The sequence below is a fragment of the Acromyrmex echinatior genome, chromosome 4, assembly GCF_024713525.1.
Source record: "Acromyrmex echinatior isolate Ae372 chromosome 4, ASM2471352v2, whole genome shotgun sequence".
NCBI lineage: Eukaryota > Metazoa > Arthropoda > Insecta > Hymenoptera > Formicidae > Acromyrmex > Acromyrmex echinatior.
In genome coordinates, this window is record NC_141855.1 from 8,543,306 (window position 1) to 8,566,545 (window position 23,240).

General features: G+C 25.4%; 6 protein-coding genes and 1 long non-coding RNA gene across 13 annotated transcripts in view; 1 reads left to right on the top strand and 6 right to left on the bottom strand.

Moving 5' to 3' along the window:
- The window catches only part of LOC147909929 (uncharacterized), a 107,810-nt gene that overhangs the window by 60,423 nt on the left and 24,147 nt on the right, over positions 1-23,240 (top strand). The window lies entirely within an intron of this gene.
- Positions 205-1,940, bottom strand: LOC147909934 (uncharacterized). Its single transcript, XM_087405566.1, has 3 exons — positions 814-1,940; positions 687-728; positions 205-471 (listed from the first exon to the last, which is right to left on the bottom strand). Exons 1-3 carry the CDS (start codon positions 930-932, stop codon positions 324-326), a joined length of 309 nt encoding a protein of 102 aa, XP_087261692.1. The 5' UTR covers positions 933-1,940; the 3' UTR covers positions 205-323.
- LOC147909935 (odorant receptor 13a-like) lies at positions 2,111-4,965 on the bottom strand. The gene is made up of 6 exons (XM_087405533.1): positions 4,548-4,965; positions 3,791-4,145; positions 3,204-3,434; positions 3,016-3,129; positions 2,442-2,597; positions 2,111-2,253 (listed from the first exon to the last, which is right to left on the bottom strand). Exons 1-6 carry the CDS (start codon positions 4,799-4,801, stop codon positions 2,203-2,205), a joined length of 1,161 nt encoding a protein of 386 aa, XP_087261659.1. The 5' UTR covers positions 4,802-4,965; the 3' UTR covers positions 2,111-2,202.
- On the bottom strand, positions 5,624-8,304 carry LOC105152536 (4-vinylanisole receptor-like). Its single transcript, XM_011066895.2, has 6 exons — positions 7,918-8,304; positions 7,296-7,650; positions 6,737-6,967; positions 6,548-6,661; positions 5,994-6,149; positions 5,624-5,855 (listed from the first exon to the last, which is right to left on the bottom strand). Exons 1-6 carry the CDS (start codon positions 8,172-8,174, stop codon positions 5,805-5,807), a joined length of 1,164 nt encoding a protein of 387 aa, XP_011065197.2. The 5' UTR covers positions 8,175-8,304; the 3' UTR covers positions 5,624-5,804.
- LOC105152440 (odorant receptor 13a-like) lies at positions 8,826-11,990 on the bottom strand. Of its 2 annotated transcripts, XM_087405468.1 has the most exons (6): positions 11,733-11,990; positions 10,742-11,096; positions 10,134-10,364; positions 9,947-10,060; positions 9,298-9,453; positions 8,826-9,200 (listed from the first exon to the last, which is right to left on the bottom strand). In XM_087405468.1, exons 1-6 carry the CDS (start codon positions 11,969-11,971, stop codon positions 9,150-9,152), a joined length of 1,146 nt encoding a protein of 381 aa, XP_087261594.1. In that variant the 5' UTR covers positions 11,972-11,990; the 3' UTR covers positions 8,826-9,149. The 2 variants fall into 2 exon arrangements, with proteins under 2 accessions (XP_087261594.1, XP_011065043.2); XM_011066741.2 differs by lacking the exon at positions 9,947-10,060.
- LOC105152439 (odorant receptor 22c-like) lies at positions 13,159-16,698 on the bottom strand. Of its 2 annotated transcripts, XM_087405516.1 has the most exons (7): positions 15,981-16,698; positions 15,833-15,881; positions 15,146-15,500; positions 14,552-14,782; positions 14,366-14,479; positions 13,380-13,535; positions 13,159-13,236 (listed from the first exon to the last, which is right to left on the bottom strand). In XM_087405516.1, exons 1-7 carry the CDS (start codon positions 16,087-16,089, stop codon positions 13,186-13,188), a joined length of 1,065 nt encoding a protein of 354 aa, XP_087261642.1. In that variant the 5' UTR covers positions 16,090-16,698; the 3' UTR covers positions 13,159-13,185. The 2 variants fall into 2 exon arrangements, with proteins under 2 accessions (XP_087261642.1, XP_011065042.2); XM_011066740.2 differs by having other exon boundaries at positions 15,833-16,697.
- On the bottom strand, positions 18,497-22,701 carry LOC147909936 (odorant receptor 13a-like). 5 transcript variants are annotated; one of them, XM_087405460.1, is made up of 8 exons: positions 21,407-22,701; positions 20,992-21,163; positions 20,222-20,443; positions 20,037-20,150; positions 19,863-19,890; positions 19,535-19,662; positions 18,971-19,126; positions 18,497-18,812 (listed from the first exon to the last, which is right to left on the bottom strand). In XM_087405460.1, the coding sequence occupies exons 1-8, from the start codon at positions 21,652-21,654 to the stop codon at positions 18,762-18,764; spliced, it is 1,119 nt and encodes a 372-aa protein (XP_087261586.1). In that variant the 5' UTR covers positions 21,655-22,701; the 3' UTR covers positions 18,497-18,761. The 5 variants fall into 5 exon arrangements, with proteins under 5 accessions (XP_087261586.1, XP_087261584.1, XP_087261583.1 ...); XM_087405458.1 differs by having other exon boundaries at positions 20,851-21,163; XM_087405457.1 differs by having other exon boundaries at positions 20,809-21,163.

Sequence of the window (23,240 nt, forward strand, 5' to 3'; positions counted from 1 at the left end):
GTTATACTATCGAATGTGATATTATATAATAATATTAATGTTAAGTTGTCAGTTGGTGTTTATTAAGAAATTAGTCAAAAATAAAAATATTATTGGTTAAATTAAAAATGTAAAGGTTACCAAAGTAAGAATTAATCCATTTAGAATATAACGCGTGTAAACATTACATGCAAAAATATTGTTACAATTAGAAATTTAAACATCGGCGACTGTTGAGTTTCAAAAGGAAATTGTATTTTTATAATTAATAAGTAACCATAAAGTTACATTGTAATTTTCGTTAACAAATATAAAACAATTTACATAATCGCTTAAGAGATAAATTACTGAAAAATCACAACAACGCTTAATATAACATTATAAACAAAATGCGATATGTTAGCTTTAATGGTCATCATATGCAAATGCTGATTAATGTTGATGCACTCGTGCCAATCATTATCCATAGCAACCAGAATTTGATGAAAAATTCTGTAATATATTATTTTAATTTATTGGATTTCTTATAGAAAGATCACACTTTCTTTTGAGGAAACAAGAATGTTGTGTTTATCAACACTCGAGCTACAGTTCGGTATTAAATATTTATTTTTCGCTTTAGTAAATCGAATAAACAATGCGTTAAAAAACTAAAACAAAATCTTTTTGAACACAATTAAATCTTTACTATGTAATTAAATACTTACCGACAATGTATCCACAGACTAATCAATTTAAATAATGATAAACTGTAAAAAGTTACAGTTAAACCGTCAATGAGATTTAAAAGCTCGCTGATCTATGTGTTCAAAAATGTATAAATACTGAAAGTACCGTATGATTAATGTGCTTAACATTAAACTTAGCCAATCAACGGTAGAATATGAGATACGTGGCCAAAGTATTCGGAGACCAACTTTTAGCACTGGGCTGACAATACTGGTAAATACCATCTACTAATAGTTTTTTAACATGTAAGAAAATAAAGATTAGTTTTTGTACATTTGTTCGATACTGCGATTGAGGTGGAAATGAAAGAGTATAATATTAACAATAAGAAATGTCTAATACGTTTCTTATTGCAAAAATTATTAAAGATATAGCAGGGTGATAGTAAATATACACATTAAATATTCTAAAAGAAATAAAAATAAATTGTATTAATGCAGTTCATATACATCTAGTTTTTTAAAGAAATAGCAAGAGGAGAAAAACAGAATTTCCTGATTGGATCACGTAACATAGTGATGAGTAATTTCCAACAAAGGAAAAAAATCATCAAAAAATGTTATGCAAAACTCGCTTGTGGAAAAAATTTCGAAAATAAAAATTTTTTAATCAGAGATATTATAAAAATTAATCACAAGCCTAATAAAAAATTATTCATATGTATAAAAACATATATAATTATGTATGAAATATGGCCATATATACAAGGTATTTTATTTTAAAAGACAATCTCAAATATCTCTTGAACAGTGTATTTTAAAGAAAAATGTTTTAAATAAAAGTTTCATGATTTCCTAGGGAATATAAGATGGTATCTTTGATTGTACCTTGGATGGTATTGTCAAGATCAGGACAAGATCACAATGAATTTTTTAATAGAACTCTCTATTTTTCATTACAAATTCTTTTAGCTTACCTTGAGAGCTTTTCAAAACACTGTAATAAAATATCTTTTCATTAAGTACTTTTCGAGTTAAAACTTGAAAGTTACAGTACTATCGACATTAGTATTATCCAAGTTTATTGTTCGACTGACAATTAAAATCTCTTAAATGTTGTTCAGGATCATTATCTGGATAACATTTGTTAAAATCAAGGCCATTAAAGGTTGTATCTCTTATTTTCATTTTTACATAAAAATGAATTTAGTGCAAAAAATGAAATAAAAGGTACAATCTTCAATAACCTTAATCTAGTCAAAAATGTTATCTAGGTCATGATATGAAAAAAAAATCAATGTTTGACGTGTTATATAAGTAAATATTGCTCCTAAGTAAGGATATAATAAATTATCAAAAAATATTAAGACATTTGTTTACATTTACATTAAATACTTTTATACAAATGTAATTTCAATTTGTGTAATTTATTAATCGATAGTTATTAATAAGACAGTTGTCAATAAGAAATTAAATTTTAATTTATTGTAAATATTTTTTAATATATTATAATTAATATATTATAATTGCATCAAATAAATACCGCATGTTGATATCAATACATAGCATTTAAAACGGATATATACGATGCTGACGCCTTCATAATCTAAACAAAAATACAAGTTAAGAAATTAGAGACACGCACACACACACACACACACACACACACACACACACACACACACACATATATATATATAATAGTAGATTAAAAAATAATAAGCAAAATAATAAGCAAAATATGTATAGAATTATTTTGTGAAAATTAAATATTCAAAATATTAAAGAAATTACACGAGTAAATGTTTCTAATGACATATCCATCATTTTTCCTGCCGTAATCGTCAATCGTTTTTGAGACCTCATTATTATAAATACTATAATTTTATTTTTATTTGACGGCATATCGTACCACAGCGATTCGTATATTGCGTTGGCGATTAATTTACCCTAAAAGTAATACAAATGCGACGACACTTTTTATACCTAATTATTTAATTTACTTCACAGTAGTTTATCTAATATTATTGCCGATATTAAAAAAATGTTATACAAATTTAAAAATATTGAAAGAAGTAAAGAAATTATAGGAGAAAAATAGTAAAATCATATTACATTTGTAATATTATATTTGTGTTGAAACACGTTACTAAACATTGAAGAAATAAATATTATATGCAATAAAAAATATTTTTATTAAAAAATTGATTTTCTTAAGTGATATCTTGAATATAGCCAAATATTAAATGTTTTTTTTTAAATAACATTGTATTTTTATTGTATTTTTATTTATTAATTACATTATGTCAATGTAATTATGTGATTAAAAGCTTCTGTATAGATGATTTACTATGTGTTGAATATTTACCTTTAAACTAAGATATTCTCCAGCAAAGCAAATGACAAAGGCTTCAATCATTATAACGAAATAACCAGAAACAGTTTTCACTAACACGAAAATCCCAGTTTCGTTATAAATAGACTAATTCAACGAATTATAAAAAGAAAAATAAATATATATAATCAATCATTGGGCGTGTGTATTTTAATACTTACAATTACGATAATAAATCCTAAACAGCAAATAACTAACGTATTCCAAACAACTTGCATTAATGCAATAAAGGAGAAGAGTGTCTCAATATTGTTAGAAAATATAATAATTTTATTATGCTTCTCAATCAGCAATCCAAAAAAAGACTCGAAAGATCCATCAAGAAGAGATCCCTTAGAAATATTTCTGAATTCATGACACATTATATCAATTTGTCCGCTTATATGAAGTACCTAAAATACACTTACATTCTCTTACGAAAAATTATAATTATTATAAAGTAAAGAGATTTTTTTGAAAAAAACATTTCAAATATAACAATTCAATAAAAATGATATTATTAAAATAATATTATTATGCAATATACATTTAATTACAAGCAAATTTATTGTGTAGATATTACTGTAAAATTTTTCTAATATTGACATTAATACTTTAAAATGTTTTACACAATAATATGACAGTCCGTCAACAAAATTATATAATATATACAAAGAAAAATTTTAATGTGAATGTGTTCACAATTATGCGTTACAAATTAATTAATTATATAAACATTAAAAAATATACATATACGAATATGAGTTACCAAAGTCAACATTAATCCATTTAAAATAGCGATTGTGCATGCGTGTATTGCCACATGTAAAAATAATGTTATAACGAGAAACTCAAACGTTGGCGATTGATGAGTTTCAAAAGGAAATTGTATTTTTATAGGAAGCTGCCGTAAAGTATTATTTTGATTTTCAGTAAAAAATACGAAACGAATTACGTAGTCGCCTAAGAGATAAAGTACTGCGACAACCGCATTAACACTCAGTAAAATGTTAGACGTAAAACGTGCTATATTCGCTTTGATTGTCATTAAATACAAATGCTTATCCTCATTGATGCACTCGCGCCAATCATTATCCATAGCAATCAGGATTTTATGAAAAACTCTGCAATATGTTAATTTGCTCTAATTTGTGATATGTTTCAGATAGTCATATCATATTTTCTTTTATGAGAAGAGAAGAGAGAAAGAGAGACCAGGGAAAAAATCTTTCACATATAATTATTTACAATTATATATAATTATATATAAAATATATTCAGATATATATATATATATATATATATATATATATATATATAATATTTTTTCCCGAGGACAATGTTGTACATATATTTCAATATTTGAATTAAGATTTAAATTAATAATCACTTCCACTTAGAAAAAATCCACTTAGAGAACAAATGTTAAGAAACTGAAGGAGCATCTTGTTTCTTGATTATAGTTGTTATAGACTTGCAGAGCATAAAGAGAAAGTTGAACTATTACATAATACATGATATCTTACCGACGATGTGCCCACAGACTGGTCAATTTAAATAACGTCAAACTGTAATCTAAAGCCACAATCAGACCGTCAACAAGATTTGACAACTCACTCATCTTTAAATGACCAAATATGTACAAATATTGGAAGTACTGTATAATCAACATGCTCAACATAAAACTCAGCCAATGAATGGTAGAATATGAATCACCTGGCCACATGCCAAGAAATCGGAGACCAACTTTTAATGCTGGACTAATACTAGATGTGATCATTTGTCAAAGATTTTAAAAACGTGAAGAAATAAAGATTATTTTCGGCACATTTGTTCTGTACTATAGTTGAGAAGAAAATGAGAGAGCACTGTCCATTTCTCCAAGTGTATCCCCATACAGTGCGTCCCCACTCAATAAATATGGATCAATCGCTATTATACGATGCTCAGTATGACGATAAGACGAAATAGAGTTTATAATTTTTTCATACTATAATTCCATAAACAGTCTAATAACGTATAATACTTTGACCGTAAAGTAATAAAGATATTGTATAGCTAAGATAATACAAAAAAAAAATTATTTACTGCGAAACCGTTATCTTTTTGCATTTTTTTTTTCTTTAAAATGCAAAATTATAAGCAAGAAGGAAATGTCTAGATGTTCATTATAATTTCTACCTTTTATGAAGGTATTATTAAGTGCATGACATGGTGCTTACGCGTATTAGGTATTCTAAGCAAACGGAAATAAATTGCGTTCATTTGATCTTCCTTTGAAGAAATATGATGAAGGGAAAACAACAGAACTCTCTGACTGAATATGAAGTGACTAATAATTTCCACTAATAATTCAAAAAATGTTGTTTGCGTCAAACTTGCATATTGAACAAATTGCAATTGGAAATAATATAGACGTTTAGTTACAAATAAACGAATTAAATATCTTGTAATAAAAAGTCATCGATTATAGAGCTAAAGTAGTTTGAATACTACTGCAACCTGCATACTAATGCAAGCTTATTTTGTTAAATAAGAATGAACAATATAATAATAATAATAATAATAATAATAATAATACACGAAATATAAAAGATTTGCATTTACATTAATAATATTTTCTTAAATGCAATTTAAATATGTTATTTATTAACTAATAATTAACAAGTAACAGATATCAGCTTAATATGATAATGTAAGTTCTAATTTATTACAAATTTTTTAAATCTATTTTAAATTAACTATGATATAATTTCAGCAGAGAGAGATCTATTTTGTTGATGTCAATACATAGCAATCAAAACAGATATGTATGATGCTGACGCCTTCATAATCTAAAAAATTCAAGTTAAAAAATTAAACTGGATCTATAAATTATATTTACACATAATAGACACATAGATCAAAAAATAAAATAATAAATAAAATAAAATAAAATTAATCATCAGACATTTAAAAAATTAAAAGATTACAATCGTAAAAGTTTCAAATGACATATCCATCATTTTCCCTGCCGTAATCGCCAGTCGCTTTTGTGATCTCATTATTATAAACACTATAATTTTACTGTGACTTGACGGCATATTATACCACATTGTTCCATATGTTGCACTAGCAATTAATTTGCCCTAAAATGCAAATACAGCTAATACTTTGTAATTAATTTTGACACGAAAGAGTTTTCTATCATCTATATTGTGAAAACATTATAGCCAAAATATCCGAAACTCTTTAATAATATCATTTTTACTTTTATTTTATCTAAAAAAAAGCTTTACAATAAATAATTAGCTGATAAACATTTTATTTAGATAACTTTTATTATAACAGATACAAATTATCATTATCTTAAAAAATATTCTTATTTAAGAAATCAATCGTTTTTAATAATGTTTTAACTATGTCAAAATTATATTTTTATTACAAAATAATGTCTATTATAGTATTCATTATTATATAATATAGTTATGTTATATAAGTTATGTTATGTTAAAATACGGTATATTTACTAATCATTCTTGCTTACCTTGTAACTAAGATATTCTCCGGCAAAACAAATAATGAAAGCTTCCAGCGTTATGGCAAGATAAGCAAAAACAGCTTTCATTAATGCAAAAACACCAGTTTTATTATGGATAGACTATATTATTAAGTAACAAAAATGAGTGAAAAATATGAAAGAATCACAACGTTGTACAATTATTATAGTACTTACCATTATGAAGGCAAATCCTAGACAACAAATAACTAAGGTATTCCAAACAACTTGCATTAATGCGATAAAAGAGAAGAGCCGTTCCATATTATCGGAAAATGAAATGACTCTTTTATGTTTCTCGACCAGCATTCCCAACGATGATGTGAAAGATCCATAACAAAGACTATTCTTAGAAAAATTTTTCAATTCTTCACAAATAATATCAATTTGTCCACTTATATGGAGTGCCTAAAATATACTTAAATATTTACAAAAATTACTTGCATATAAAAAATTTTTCTATTTTAAATACTTCTTATATAAAAATTTAATAAGTATTGTAATCATATACGTATAATAAATTTTATTTATATAATTTATCCTCAAAAATATTCAATATGACATTAATTATATTTTAAAGATACTACAGAAATGCATCATGTATGTTTGATTTATATCACATAAAGTAAAATTATGCAAATTCATGAAAAATTTTCATACAAAAACGCTTATAAGTTTATGTAAATCGCTTCGTTGTATAAAAAATTGAAAATAAGAAATATACAATATAAGTTACCAAAGAAAAGATCAATCCATTTAGAATAGTGTTCGTCCATACTTGTAATATTGTATGTAAAAATATTATTACAGCAATAAATTCAAATACAGGCGATTGTTGGATTTTAAACGGAAATTGTATTTTTATAGGAAGTTGCCGCACAGTATTATTATAATTTTCATTTAGAAATACGGAACGAATTACGTAATCGCCTAAAAGATAAATTACTGTAATAATCGCATTACAACTTAATAAAGCGTTAGAAAAAAAATGCGCTATATTAGCTTTAGTTGTCATCGTATACAAATGTTGGTCAATGTTGATGCACTCATGCCAGTTATTATCCATATCCTTCAAAATTTTATGAAGGATTCTGTAATATATACATTACTTTAATATGTTATTGTCTCTAATCAGATGTTTCAGATATGAATAATATTTATTCTCTTCAATTAATGTTGTATACTTCAATGTTTGAATTAAAATTCTAAATAACAAGATGACGTTTTAATAACGACTTATTATTGATATTAAAGAAAGTTCCAGTTAGAAAAAATTAGATCAATATGTTAGGAACAAATTTATTTTTCGAATACAGCGATTAAATAAAACTATTACACAATATACTGTAGTACCTTACCGACGATGTATCCATAGACCAATCAATTTAAAAAACGTCAAACTGTAATCCAGAGTAATAATCGAACTGTCAATAAGATTTGATAATTCACTAATCTTTAGATGATCAAAAATGTACAAATACTGAAAGTACTGTATAATCAGCATACTTGACATAAAACTTAAGCAATAAATGGTAGAATACGGCACACCTGGCCAAAAGCCAAAAAAACAAAGACCAAACTTCAGCGCTGGGCTGATGGTACTCGTAATTGTCATTTGCCAATAAATTTGAGAAAAAAATAATCGCTTTTAATACATTTGTTCAATGCTCTGATTAATAAGGAAATACAAGTGCACCATCTGATTTTCCAAGTGCATCCCCACACGGTGTGACCCCACTCCGGTGAATACGGATCAATCGCTATCATATGTCGCACAGTACAATAATAAGACAAGACAGAACCCATTATTTACATGAACATCCTATAATTTCATTAGCAATTTGATGTCATGTACTTCGATCATATTATACTGCTAAAGTAAAAAAAAACAACTCCCTGAGAAATAGCTTTTTTTTTTCAAACTTGTATCTTTAGCAACGCAATATCATCAATAAATAAATGTCTACAATTCCCAACTGCAACAAATTATTAAATGTATCATTATATTTTGATTGTGACTATAGGATTAAATTTTCTGACAAATAGAAATTGATAGTATTCATGTCATTCAATTCAAAAGTAATAACGTAATGGATAAATAAAGGAACTGTACAATTGGAGATATAATAACTGTAAATATCCTCTAATAATTTCAGGAAAATAAAATTATACTTGCAAGGAAGAGAAATTTCAAAAGTAAAATTTCAAAACTAAAATATTGAATATAAGATATTGTCAATACTTTTAATAAATCAGATACGAAATGTGTGCATACAAATTGAATATACTATTTTTTCTGGTTTTTATTAAAAAATGTTCAAAAATATATGATATAATATGTATATATCACTTTTAAATAAAAATAAGTAACAGTATTTGAAGAAAAAGAAATTATTTCTATTAAATTGTTTATATAATAAATACAACTTATGTAGAACATTATAACTGATAGTGTAAAAAGTAGTTAAATATGATAATAACATTTAAATTCTTAATTTAGTTTCTATATACCTTTTAACATTATGGCTTATATAAATTTTAGTTCTTGATGATATCAATAGTTCTAAATTTAAAAAAGTTCTTGATGATATCAATATATAGCATTCAAAACAGATATATAAGACGCTGATGCTTTCATGATCTAAAAAAATAGAAATTATAAAAAATTATATAAAAGTGTTTTAGAAAATGTTGACGATAAGCAAAATAAAAGGTGCCTAAATGATTTAAAAAATTACATTCGTAAAAGTATCAAAAGACATATCTATCATTTTTCCTGCTGTGATCGTCAGTCGCTTCTGAGACCTCATTATTATAAATATTATAATTTTTTCTGTATTTAATGGCATATTGTACCACAATGTTTCATACGTTGCATTTGCAATTAATTTGCTCTGAAAAAATAATACAAATAATTTCAAATTGATTGGCTCTTTTATTCAACTTATTTGACAGAAAAACATTTTTCTATATTATTGCGACGCGTTACAACAATATTTGTTATAACAATATTAAAATTCTTCATAAATTTTTTTATATTATTAAAATTATAGAAGGTCTTCTTTTATTATAACAAAAAATTTATTGATAAACAGATCGTATTACAATTTCAGTAACTTTTTATTATAAAAAAATAAATCATTATTTATAATACTACAATATATTATAAAGAAATATTTTTTTATTATAAATAAATATTTTTTTTAAATAAAAAAGTATTATTTACAAGTTTTATTTTCTTAAATGACATTATATACGTATTGCAACACATTAAAATGTTTTTATTAGAAAACAATATTGTACATCTTTATTATAAAAATAACACAATTATATTGTAAAAGAATAATAATAAAATATTTTTGATTAACAATATTTTTGGACACGCACCTTAAGACTAAGATGTTCTCCAGCAAAGCAAATGATAAAGGCTTCAATTGTTATGACGCAATAAGCAAAAAGGGTTTTCACTAATACGAAAACACTAACTTCATTATGTATAGACTAGTTTGACAAATAATAAAAAGATAAAAAATATATACAATTCCAATAATCATATATTTATTAGTATACTTACCACTATGAAGACAAATCCTATACTGCAAATGACTAATGTATTCCACACAACTTGCATCAATGCGATGAAGGAGAAGAGTTGTTCAATGTTCTTGGAAAATGAAATTATTTTATTATGCCTCTCAATTAACATTCCGAATGAAGGTACAAAGGACCCATAGAGAAGAGTGTTTTTGGAAATATTTTTAAACTCTTGACATATTATATCAATTTGTCCGCTTGCGTGTAGAACCTAAAATATACTTCAATTTTTAAAAAAATTACAGTCATTACATATAAGAAAATTGTACCATAAAAAATGTATATAAATATTTCAAATATATAGATATAAGATATCTTTATATGTTATATTTTTAATAAAATTCTTTTAAAATGTTTGTATAATGGCATTTTACTTTCAAATTTTTTATAAACCTAAATGGCATAATCCACATATGATTAAAATCAACAAATTAAAAATAAAAAATTTATTATAACAGATTTTGCTGTTATAACATTGCGTCATAAATTACTTTGACATTAAAACACAAACAAATAGAAAACACAGGCAAATATATATAAAATATGAATTACTAAATATATATAAAATATATATAAAATATGAATTACCAAAGTAAAGATCAATCCATTTAGAATAGCGACCGTGCATACGTGTAACATTACATGTAAAAATATTGTTATAGCAAGAAGTTCAAACATCGGCGACTGTTGAGTTTCAAAAGGAAATTGCAACTTTAAAGGAAGCTGTCTTGAAGTATCATTATAATCTTCGATTAAAAATACGAAACGAATTGCATATTCGCCTAAGAAGTAAAGTGCAGCAACAATAGCAGTAAAGCTCAATAAAGTATTAGATATAAAATGCGATATATTCGCTTTGATTGTCATTATATATAAATGATGATTGATATTGATGCACTCACGCCAATCATTATCCATAGTAGCAAGAATTTTATGAAGATCTCTATAATATTTTATTTATTTCATCAAATGTTTTATATAAAAACATTACATTTGCGAGGAATCATTGATATTATATGCATTAATATTTTAAACATTTTGATTGTATTATGCAACTTTATATTAAAAAGTATCGCATTCGAAATATATACAATATTAAAATACCAAGAAAAAATTTCATTTTTTTAACATAATAGTTAAGCAAAATTATACTATTTTGCTGTATAATAACAAATACCGTGTTGTCCAATTTCAAATAACTTAACGATCATGTAGCGTGGCTCATTAATAACCAATGATGTCTTTTTTGCATTTATATTTGTTAAATAATATATATAGTAATGATTTCAAAAATTACAAAAATTATCGTTATAATAATATTATAACATATATTATAATAATATGTATAATATACATTATATATATATATATATACAATATAATGTATACATATATAATGTACATAATGTATATATAATAAAAGGAAAATATAACATATCAATATTAGATAAATTATAACTTAGTATTCATGTATATGAAAAATTATCATATAATTATGTTTTATAGCCAAAATATCAAATTGCCTGAACAAAAAGTCCAGCATGAATCACCAGTAATTCCTTTTAATATAATATCTTACCGACGTTGTATCCACAGGCTTGTTAATTTAAAAATTGTCAAACTATAGTCAAGAGTCATAGGCAGTTCATCAACAAGATTTGGCAGCTCGCTCATACTCAAATGTTCAAATATGTATAAATATTGGAAGTACTGCATGATCAACATACTCGACATAAAACTGAACCAATAAGTAGTAGAATATGGCCATATGCCGAGAAGTCGAAGGCCAATTTTCACCGTCGGGCTGACAGTACTCATGATTCGCCTTCGCCTACACTTTTTAAACTTAAGAAAATGGAGATCAATATAGACACATCCGATATGCTCATTTGAGGAGAAACTGAGAGTATACCATCCATTTTATCCCCACACAATGCATCCCCACTTATAATCAGAAGAACACGGATCAATCGCTATTATATGTCACATAGTACGACGATATAATGAGACACTACTTATTATTTATAACAACATCCTATAATTTCATTAGCGATCTAATAACGTTTTCCGATCGTAATATTATACTGCTAATGCAAAAAACAAAGATATGTTCGTAAAGTAAGAAAAAACCATTTTCTAAGAGGTATAAGTTTCTTTTTTTGCTTACTTGTTTCTGTGGCAACAATATATCATCAACAAAAAACAAATGTCTGCGTTTCCTGTCAATTGCGATAATCATTAAAAGTATCATAATATATGATTGTAATTATACATAATTCTAAACAGAAGTGGATTGTAATTATGCGATTCAACCTTTAATCCTTGAAAAAGTAAGGTAAGGGGAAAAATAAAGAAACTCTACGGGAATATAATAATTGAGTAATTTTCTTTAGTTCTAGGAATGTATTTATAAACTATATCAAGAACTCGCTTAAAAAAAAATAAAAAATCAAAAGTAAAAAAATTTTGGGAATAACAATATACAATATTATAAACGGTTAACTGCAGTACAAACAACGAAATGTGCACAAATGGAACATACAATCATATGATTAAGATTAAGAGACAATGCCCAAAATGCCACTAAGATACATACATAGATATATAAATTGCTTGTATATTAGATGCTCTTTTAGTTTTTGAAATTTATTAATTGACAGTTAATGAATAATAATTAATTTTGTTAATAACAATAAAATCTTTAATTTATTGTAATAATTAATTTATATTTTATAACTTATTTGTTTTCATTATTTAAGTTATAATTCCAGTTACTGGCGCGTGCTCTCAACTATATGCATATACATATAAGATTATTTGCATTTACATTAATAATGTTTCTATTAAATGTAATGTAAATTTTTATATTTTTATATTTTTAAATTTTTATATTTTTTTTTATATTAACTAATCGTTAACAGTGAGTTTAATATGACTATTTAACGATCTAATTCCCTAAGTAGAACAATAAATCACGATAACAAAATGACATATATAAAAATAAATCGTAAATGATTGCATTTTTATTAATATCAATACATAGCGATTAAAACGGATACATACGATGCTGACGCCTTCATAATCTAAAAAATTCAAGTTTAAAAATTAAATTTGATTATCTAAATTATATTTACTTATAACGGAAACACATAGCAGCAGATTCTAAAATTAATTTATAAATAAATTAAAATTAATTATTAGACATCAAAAAAATTGAAAAGATTACATTTGTAAAAGTTTCGAATGACATATCCATCATTTTTCCTGCCGTAATCGCCAGTCGTTTTTGCGATCTCATTATTATAAACACTATAATTTTACTGTAATTTGACGGCATATCATACCATAGCATTTCATATGTTGCACTGGCAATTAATTTGCTCTAAAAATGATACATAAATAGCAAATCTTTTTGTGATTATTTTTATCTGTTAAATTCGACTCAAAAATATTTTTCTATTCACATTGTGAAAATGTAGGCCTATAGTCGATTCTTATTTTAAAACTATCTTAAAAAATATCTTAAGATTCTTATACGGCTCTGTAATTAATTAATGACAATTATAACAATTAATTATGACATACATTACATTTAATTATGACATTCATGACAATTTAATAATTTACGTATTCTTTCTCGCGCTGACTCTCAATAGCCTTTATTTTCTTTGTTTGTTATTATTTTAAAGATTGAGAGTCCTTTCATTATATTATTTCTAATTTATGACTGTACTTAAGATAGTTTTAAACTAGAAACCACAGCCTTTGTAGCGAAAATATCAGAAATTCTTAATTAATTCTATATTTACTTTTATTTGTAAAGTATAGAAACTTTATAATAAATAATTACTTGACGAACATTAATAAATCAGTACTTCATAAATATTTATACAATTTTAGATAACTTCTACTACAAATTTTAATATAAAATATTTTGTCAATGTTTTTTATAAAAAATATTATATATGTAGAGAAAATAAATCTTTTTTAAAAAAAAACGTGTTGTTTTATTAAAGAAATTAATTATTAAAGAAAATAATATTTTATGTATTTCTCTCATCAAAGTATTTTTATTAAAAGATAATGTTATTATAAATTAGAAAGATAATGTATTATTATTATTATATTATTAATTAATTTTTATTATTATATTATTATTACCTACGTTGTGTTTCAAAAATTGTACATTTACAGGTAATTACTCTTGCTCACCTTGTGGGTAAGATATTCTCCAGCAAAGCAAATAATAAAGGGTTCCATCGTTATGGCAAAATAAGCAAAAACGGTTTTCATTAATGCGAAAATACCAGTTTCATTATGAATAGACTATATCAATAAATGGAAATGAATAAAATATATGACGTCTATCATAACATTGTATACATTTATAGTACTTACAATTATGAAGAGACATCCTAGACAGCAAATTACTAAGGTATTCCAAACAACTTGCATTAATGCGATAAAAGAGAATAGTCGTTCCATGTTCTCGGAAAAAGAAATGACTCTTTTGTGTCTCTCGACCAGCATTCCCAATGATGATATGGAAGATCCATAACAAAAAGTATTCTTAGAAATATTTTTAAATTCTTGACAAATGATATCAATTTGCCCACTTACATGGAGCGCCTAAAATATACTTAAATTTTTGCAAAAATTACAATTATTGCATATAAAAAAATTTTTTGTTATCTTAAATGTTTCTAGATTTAATTTAAAGATTTAATAAGTACAATAATCTTACATAATATATTTAATTTATATAATTTAATCGCAAAGTATTTTTAATACTGACATTAATTATATTTTGAAGTTTGAAATGTAGCATGTATTTTTGTACTATGTCACATAACAAAATTCTACAAATTGCTACATGAGAAATGTAAGCATTATACTACAACAGCGTTATACTTATAAGTATAATTTTTTTGTATAAATGGCTGTTATATAAAAATTAATAAAAATTGAAAACAAATATACAATATAAGTTACCAAAGTAAAGACCAATCCATTTACAATAGTATTTGTCCATACTTGTAATAACGTATGTATAAATATTATAACAGCAATAAATTCAAATTTAGGCGATTGTTGGATTTCAAATGGAAATTGTATTTTTATAGGAAGTTGCCGCACAGTATTATTGTAATTTTCATTTAGAAATACGGAACAAATTATGTAATCGCCTAAGAGATAAATTATTGTAATAATCATATTACAACTTAATAAAGCGTTAAAGAAGAAATGCGATATATTAGCTTTAATTGTCATCATATACAAATGTTTCTCAATGTTAGTACATTCGCACCAATCATTATCCATATCGGCCAAAATTTTATGAAGAACTCTGCAATATAGACATTAATTAACACGGTACTTTAATCAGATCTTATAGATCTTATAGATATAAATAATACTTTTTTTTCAAATAATGTTACAGTATACTTTAATGTTTAAATTAAGATGAATAAACAAGTAGTAAGGTATCTTATTGAAATTAAAAATACTCTTAAGTCATTTTATGTCACCTTACTACTTCGGATTTAGATATTATTAAACCACTTTTAATTTAAAAAATCAGATGAAGAGTATATGATAGAAATTAAAAGGCGAACTTATTTCTCGAACATGGCGATTAAATAAAGTTAAAATATTACGCAATATATTACATCATCTTACCGACGATGCATCCATAAACCAGCCATTTTAAAACATGTTAAACTGTAATCTAGAGTAAAAAGCGAACTGTCAGCAAGATTTGATAACTCGCTGATCTTCAAATGATCAAACGTATACAAGTATTGGAAGTACTGTATAATCAGCATACTTGACATAAAACTCAACCAATAAACTGTAGAATACGACACACCCGGCCAAAAGCCAAAGAAACGAAGACCGAATCTCAGCGCTGGGCTGACGGTACTTGTAATTAACATTTGCCAATAAATTTAAGAAAATAATAATCTGTTTTAGCACATTTGTTTGCTACTCTGGTTGATAAGGAAATGAAAGTGCACCGTCAGATTTTTCAAGTACATCCCCACACCGTGCGTCCCCATTCTGGTGAATACGGATCAATCGCTATTACATGTTGCACGATACTAAGACAAGAGAAAACTCATTATTTGCATGAACATCCTATAATTTCATTAACAATCTAATAACGTGTATTCCAATCATAAAGTAACGATATTATTCTGCTGAAGTAAAAAATAATAACTTTCTTGAGGAATATTTTCTGTTTTTTGCAAACGTGTTTCTTTAGCAACGCAATATCGTCAACAAGAAATAAATGTCTGCACGATTTCTACCAATTGTGAAAATCATTAAACGTATTACGATAGTATAGTTGTCACTATATAGTATATTAGGTTTTCTAAAAAACAGAAAATGGATTGTGTTTATGTCATTCAACCGCCGATCTTAGAAATAAATTAACTAAAGAACAAAAGAACTCTACTATTTAGAGATATATATAATGACTGAATAATTTTCTCTAACAATTCTGAGAACATAATTATATAAAAAATTCGCTTGGAAGAGAAATATTAAAAGTAAAAGTTTTGAGCAATAGTATAGTGCACAATAATATATGTTATAAACAAAGTTAATGTTAATACAAATAAAATATGTTTATACAAATCGAATATGACTATCATATTCGATATATGTTTACACAAATCAAATATCCTATCCTCTGGATTAAGAGATAATAGCCAAAAACATAATATAATATGTATCTCTTTAAATAAAATAAATATCAATAATAATTGAGAAAAAAGAAATTCTTTTTAGTTAATTGTTTATATAATAAGTACATTTTATGTTATTTAACTCATAGTTTAAGTAGTAGCTAATTTTAATAACAACTAATTTCTTAATTCACTTACAATATTTTTTAATTTATTGACTAATATTAATTTTGTTATAACTTTAGAAAATAACAAATCCTTGATAGTATTAAAATACATAGCAAATACATAGCATTTGAAACAGATAAGACGCTAATGCCTTCATGATCTAAAAAACATTACAAAAAATTTAATTTAATTTATATTTATACGATATGTCCATATAAATATGAAACAGTGTTTTAGTAGACGCCAAATTTAATGATAAGTAAAAATAAAGAAATGTCAAAATTTAGAAGATTACATTCGCAAAAGTTTCGAATGACATGTCTATCATTTTCCCTGTAATCGTCAATCGCTCCTGAGATCTCATTATTATAAACATTAAAATTTTTTCTGTATTTACTGGCATATTATACCACAGCGTTTCATATGTTGCATTTGCAATTAATTTTCCCTAAAAAACAAATAGTTTTAATACATTGACTTTTTCTAGATCCACTTTTATTCAATTTACTTGTCAGAAAAATATTTTTTTCTATCATCGCGCCATTGTAAGAATATTTGTTAACAATACTTTATGCAATTTTTTTGTATTTTTAAAAAGTCTTTTAGTTGTAGCAAACAATTTATTGATAAATAGAACATATTGTAATTTTAATAACTTTTTATTACATATATAAAAAATATATCATCATTATTAGGATTTGATAACTCACTGATACTCAAGTGTTCAAATATGAAATACATATATTGAAAGTATTATTTAATCAATATATTTAATATAAAACTCAGCCAATAAATAGTAGAATATGACACGTCTGAACATAACACGTCTGCCGAGAAATCGGAGGCTAATTTTCAGTCTGCCGAGCTGACAGTACTCATGATTTTTCGATGTTTAAAAGAAAATTAAAATCAGACACATTCGATATGCTTGTTACAGAAGAAACTAAGAATGCACTGTTCGTTTCATCCCCACACGATACGTCTCCACTCAGAAGAACACGGATCTATCGCTATTATATATTACACGATAATAAGATGAGACAAAACTCATTATTTGTATGAACATCCTATAATTTCAGTAATCTATAATAACGTATTTTCCGATCACGATACCATACTGCTAAAATAAAAAAGCAAACTATACTCCTAAAGTAAAGTTCTTTGACAGATATTTCTTTTTTTGCTTACTCGTTTCTTTGGTAACATAATGTCGTCAACAAAAAACAAATTGCATTTCCTATCAATCATTGTGATCAAAAGTATCATGATAGTATGAGATTATTTGTGATTATACATTAGATATTCTAAGAGTAAAAAGTAAATTGTAATTATACCCATTTACAACCTCTAATCTTTAAAATAAAATAATTAAAAGGAAAATAAGGAAATTGTATGAAATAATGAATGAATAATTTTTGTAGTCCTAGGCATATAATTATATTGAAGACTTTCGCTTGGAGGAGTGAAATATCACAAGTAAAAGTTTGGAACAGCAGACATTATAAACGGTTTATTACAGATCATACAATCGAATATGCAATCGTCAAATTAAGCTTAAGGGACAACCAAAAACATCTAATGCAGATACATACATAGATATGTTAATTGCCTATATACTAGATGTACTTTTAATTGCTATTTATTAACTGAGAGTTAATAAACTGTAATTGGGAATACTTAATTTATTATTCATATACTATAAACTTTTCTGTATGTTATAATTTTATTAAGATACGTTTTTAATAATATCAGTACATAGCATTTAAAACTGATATATAAGATGCTGTGGCCTTCATAATCTACAAAAATACAAATTAAGAAGTTCAATTTTTCTTAATAAATTATAGACGTCTATTTATAAAGAAAAATATAAACATCTCAAAAAATAATGATAATTAATGATAAGCAAAACAAAATTATTTTTTAATAAGATATTCAAAGCATTTAAAAAAATTACATTTGTAAAAGTTTCGAATGACATATCCATCATTTTCCCTGCCGTGATCGTTAATCGTTTCTGAGATCTCATTATTATAAACATCATAATTCTACCCGTATTTATAGGCATATCATACCACAATGTTTCATATGTTGCATTTGCAATCAATTTGCCCTAAAAAATAAATCAATTTCAAATTTGACATTTTTAAATCTACATATATATTTATTCGACTTATTTGATAAGAAAACATTTTTTTCTGTATCATTGTATAAAAATCTTCTAGACATAACAAACAATTAGTTGATAAATAGAATTACCAAATATATAAATATATTTTTTACAATAAGAAATTGTGTATAAAAACATATTTTGTTATAATCTGACATATATATTATATTATTATATAATATTAATCTGTGTGTGTGTGTGTGTGAGCGCGTGCGCGCGCGCGTACGTGTGTAAAGAATTACAATACATATTTCATAAATAAATGTTTCTGTAAAAATAAAAATTAAAAATATATTTATATTTTATAAATTCTATTATTTTAAATTGAAATGAACCGAATCGTAAAATTACCAAATATCGGATATGCGGACAGTGTATCCGGTCGGATATCCAAGAAGGCAATTTCTTCGAGTCGGATATCTGACATTTTCCAGATATTCGACCGGATTCCGAGAAAATGTCTTCTAAAAACAAAAAGCCTAGAGAAAAAGATTGTAATTTATATAATGCAATAATGTATAAGATATTTTAGCATCATGAATATGCATATAATATTTATTTCTAGAATATTTATATAAGAAAAAATTACACTTTAATAATATCAAATTTCAATCGGATATATTCCCGGATACTAATAATATCCGACTATCCGGTTGGATAGTAAAAAAGTGAATAATACCGGATATCAGATATTTTCCGGTGCATCCCTATTTTAAATAATGTTTTATGTAATGCAACATGTATGTTAAAATACTTTTATTAGAATATCACATATTTCTATCATTAAAACAGCACTATTACATTGTGTGTTAAAAACATTTATATTTACGGTTAACAAATTCTAAATACGCACCTTGAGAGTAAGATGTTCTCCAGCAAAGCAAATGACAAAGGCTTCAGACATTATAACACAATAAGATAAAATTGCTTTCACTAACAGGAAAACAGCAATTTCATTATGGATACACTAATTCGGTAAACAATTAAAGGATTAATATCACACACAATATCAATAACTGCATTGATAACAGAACTTACAATTATGGTAAAAAAACCTAAGCAGCACATAGTTAACGTATTCAAAACAATTTGCATCAACGCAAAAAAGGAAAAGAGTTTTTCAACATCCTCAGAAAATGAAATGATTTTGTTATGCCTCTCAATCAGCATTCCTAATGAAGATCTATGAAGAAGAGTATTCTTAGAAATATCTTTAAATTCTTGACATACTATGTCAATTTGTCCACTTGCATGTAATACCTATAAAAATATATTCAAATTCATATATTAATAATGCGTAAAAAATATCATTACAAAGAATATGTATCAAGTAATACATGGTGTTCTTACATAATATATTATAATAAATTATTATTTTAAAAACATTTTAACTCTAGTATTGTACTTTAAAATTTTTTCATGTGAAAATAGAATTGCTTATATGTAACAAAAGTTAACAAATTATTTAAAGAACATTTAATGTAGTAAAGTTTAGTGTTATAAACTTGCGTTAAAAATCATTTCTATTAAAACATTAATAAAAAAAATGATAACAATAATAAAGTATTTATATAAATATTAATAAAAGTAAAATTACAATCAAATTCATACAAAATATAAATTACCAAAGAAAAGATTAAGCCATTTAAAATAGCAACCGTGCATACGTGTATCATCGCTTGTAGAAATATTGTTACAACGAGAAACTCAAATATCGGTGAGTGTTGAGTTTCAAAGGGAAATTGCAGTCTTAAAGGAAGCTGCTTCATAGTGTCATTATAATTTTCAATTAAAAATACAAAACGAACTGCGTATTCGCCTAAGAGGTAAAGTACACCAACAATCGCAGTGAAGCTCAATAAAGCGTTAGAGATGAAATGCGATATATTTGCTTTGATTGTCATTATATACAAATGCTGTTCAATATTGATGCATTCGCACCAGTCATTATCCATAGTAGCAAGAATTTTATAAAGTATCCTACAATATAATATTTTATTTTGTCAATCGTTCTAAATAAGGATATATTATACTGTCTTTTGAGGTGCCATGCATATTATAGTCATTAATATTTGAGTTATGATTTAGATGATATTATATTATTTTAGATTAAAAAAAATTAGATCAAAACTGTCAAACAATTAAGGAAAAATTCTATTTTTCGAATACAATAATTGAGTATCGAATTGTAGTATTACACTTTATATTAATATTATATTTTACCGACGATTTATCCATAAACTGGACAGCTTAAACAATGTCAAACTGTAATTAAAAGTCATAGGCAGACCATCAATAAGATTTGATAGTTCACTAGCACTTAAATGATCAAATATGTACGAATATTGAAAGTACTGTACAATCAACATGCTTGACATAAAACTTAGCCAATAAATAGTAGAATGTGACACATCTGGCCATATGCCAAGACATTGAAGCGCTATTTTCACCGCCGGACTGACAGTACTCATGATTTTTCGCCTACAGTTTTTGAAACGTAAGAAAATGAAGATCAGTATAAGCACATCTAGTATACTTGTTGAGAACGAACTGAGAGAGCAGTGTACATTTCTTTAAGTTCATCCCCCCACACGATGCATCCCCACTCACAGATGAATATGGATCAATCGCTATTATACGATACACAGTATGACGATAAGACAAGATAGAACCCATTATTTCTATGAACATCCTATAATTTCATTAGCAATGTAATAACGTGTATGCCAATTGTGAACATATTATACTGCTAAAGATAAAAAAATAATCTTCTAAGAGATAGTTTTTGTTTTTTGCTTCTTGTTTCTTAGCAACACAATAATATCAATAAAAAACAAATGTCTACGACCAATCGTGAAAATCATTAAAAGTATTATGACAGTATAATTGTGATTATACAAAATGTATTCTAACAGACAGAAGCGAGTTGTAATCATGTCATTCAATCTCTTTAAAAAAGAAAATGTATGGATAGAATAAAAGAATCTACACGAGTGAGAGTATAATGACTGAATAATTTTTTTTAATTCTAAGAACATAATTATAAACTAATAAAGACTTGCTTGGAGGGACAATATCAAGACTAAAAGTTTTGAACAGCAGATATAATAAATAGTTAATTACAGATGCAAACAACGAAATGTGTTTATATAAATCGATGTGCTTATTTATCGAACATGGTCCTTTGAATATAATTAAGAAGCAATGCCTGAAAGAATATCTAACGCAGATACACACAATTTTAAATAAGAATATAACAATAAGAATACACGAGAAACAGAAAATTAATTCCGGTTACATTAATTGCCTGTATATTAAACAGGAAGGGCCACTTATTTACGAAATCAGCGAGAAAATAAGTTAACGAGGCAATTAAGCATTTATCAAAATCAAGAAACCAAATAAAAAAACGTTGTCGTACACTCGATCGCGCATCCCAAATTTTTTTCAAAGAAACAAATGAAATCACTTTGGAATCATGTTCAGATAGCATGAATACAAGAAATCAGAAATTATTTTCATTAGTGAGTAACTCCTCAGTATTAAATACAACTTTAGTTTGTGTAATTCATTAACTAACAGTTAGCAAATGGTAATTAATTTTATTAATAATAATAAAATTCTTGTCTATTTTGTAACTTATTTATGCCATATTTCCGTTATTAACGCACGTTCTCGTTAATATCAATATATATATTCAAAACTGATATATAACTAACATTGCTAACGCCTTCATAATCTACAAATTAAAATAAAAATACAAATTAAGAAATTAAATTTGATTAATAAGTATATGTATATGTATAAAGAAAAATATCTTAGAAAATCTCAAAATAAATAATAAGCAAAATAAAACTGTTTTTTTTTTTATTAGAACGTCAACTTATCATTTAATCAATTTATATCAATTTATCCACTTGCTTGTAACATCTAAATTACATTATAATAATAAAGTTATTTTAAAATGTTTTTTGCACTGTCATATTTTAACATATTATATTTTAATATTTTTTTTATACAAAAATGGAATAGCATATATAACAAAAGTCAACCATTA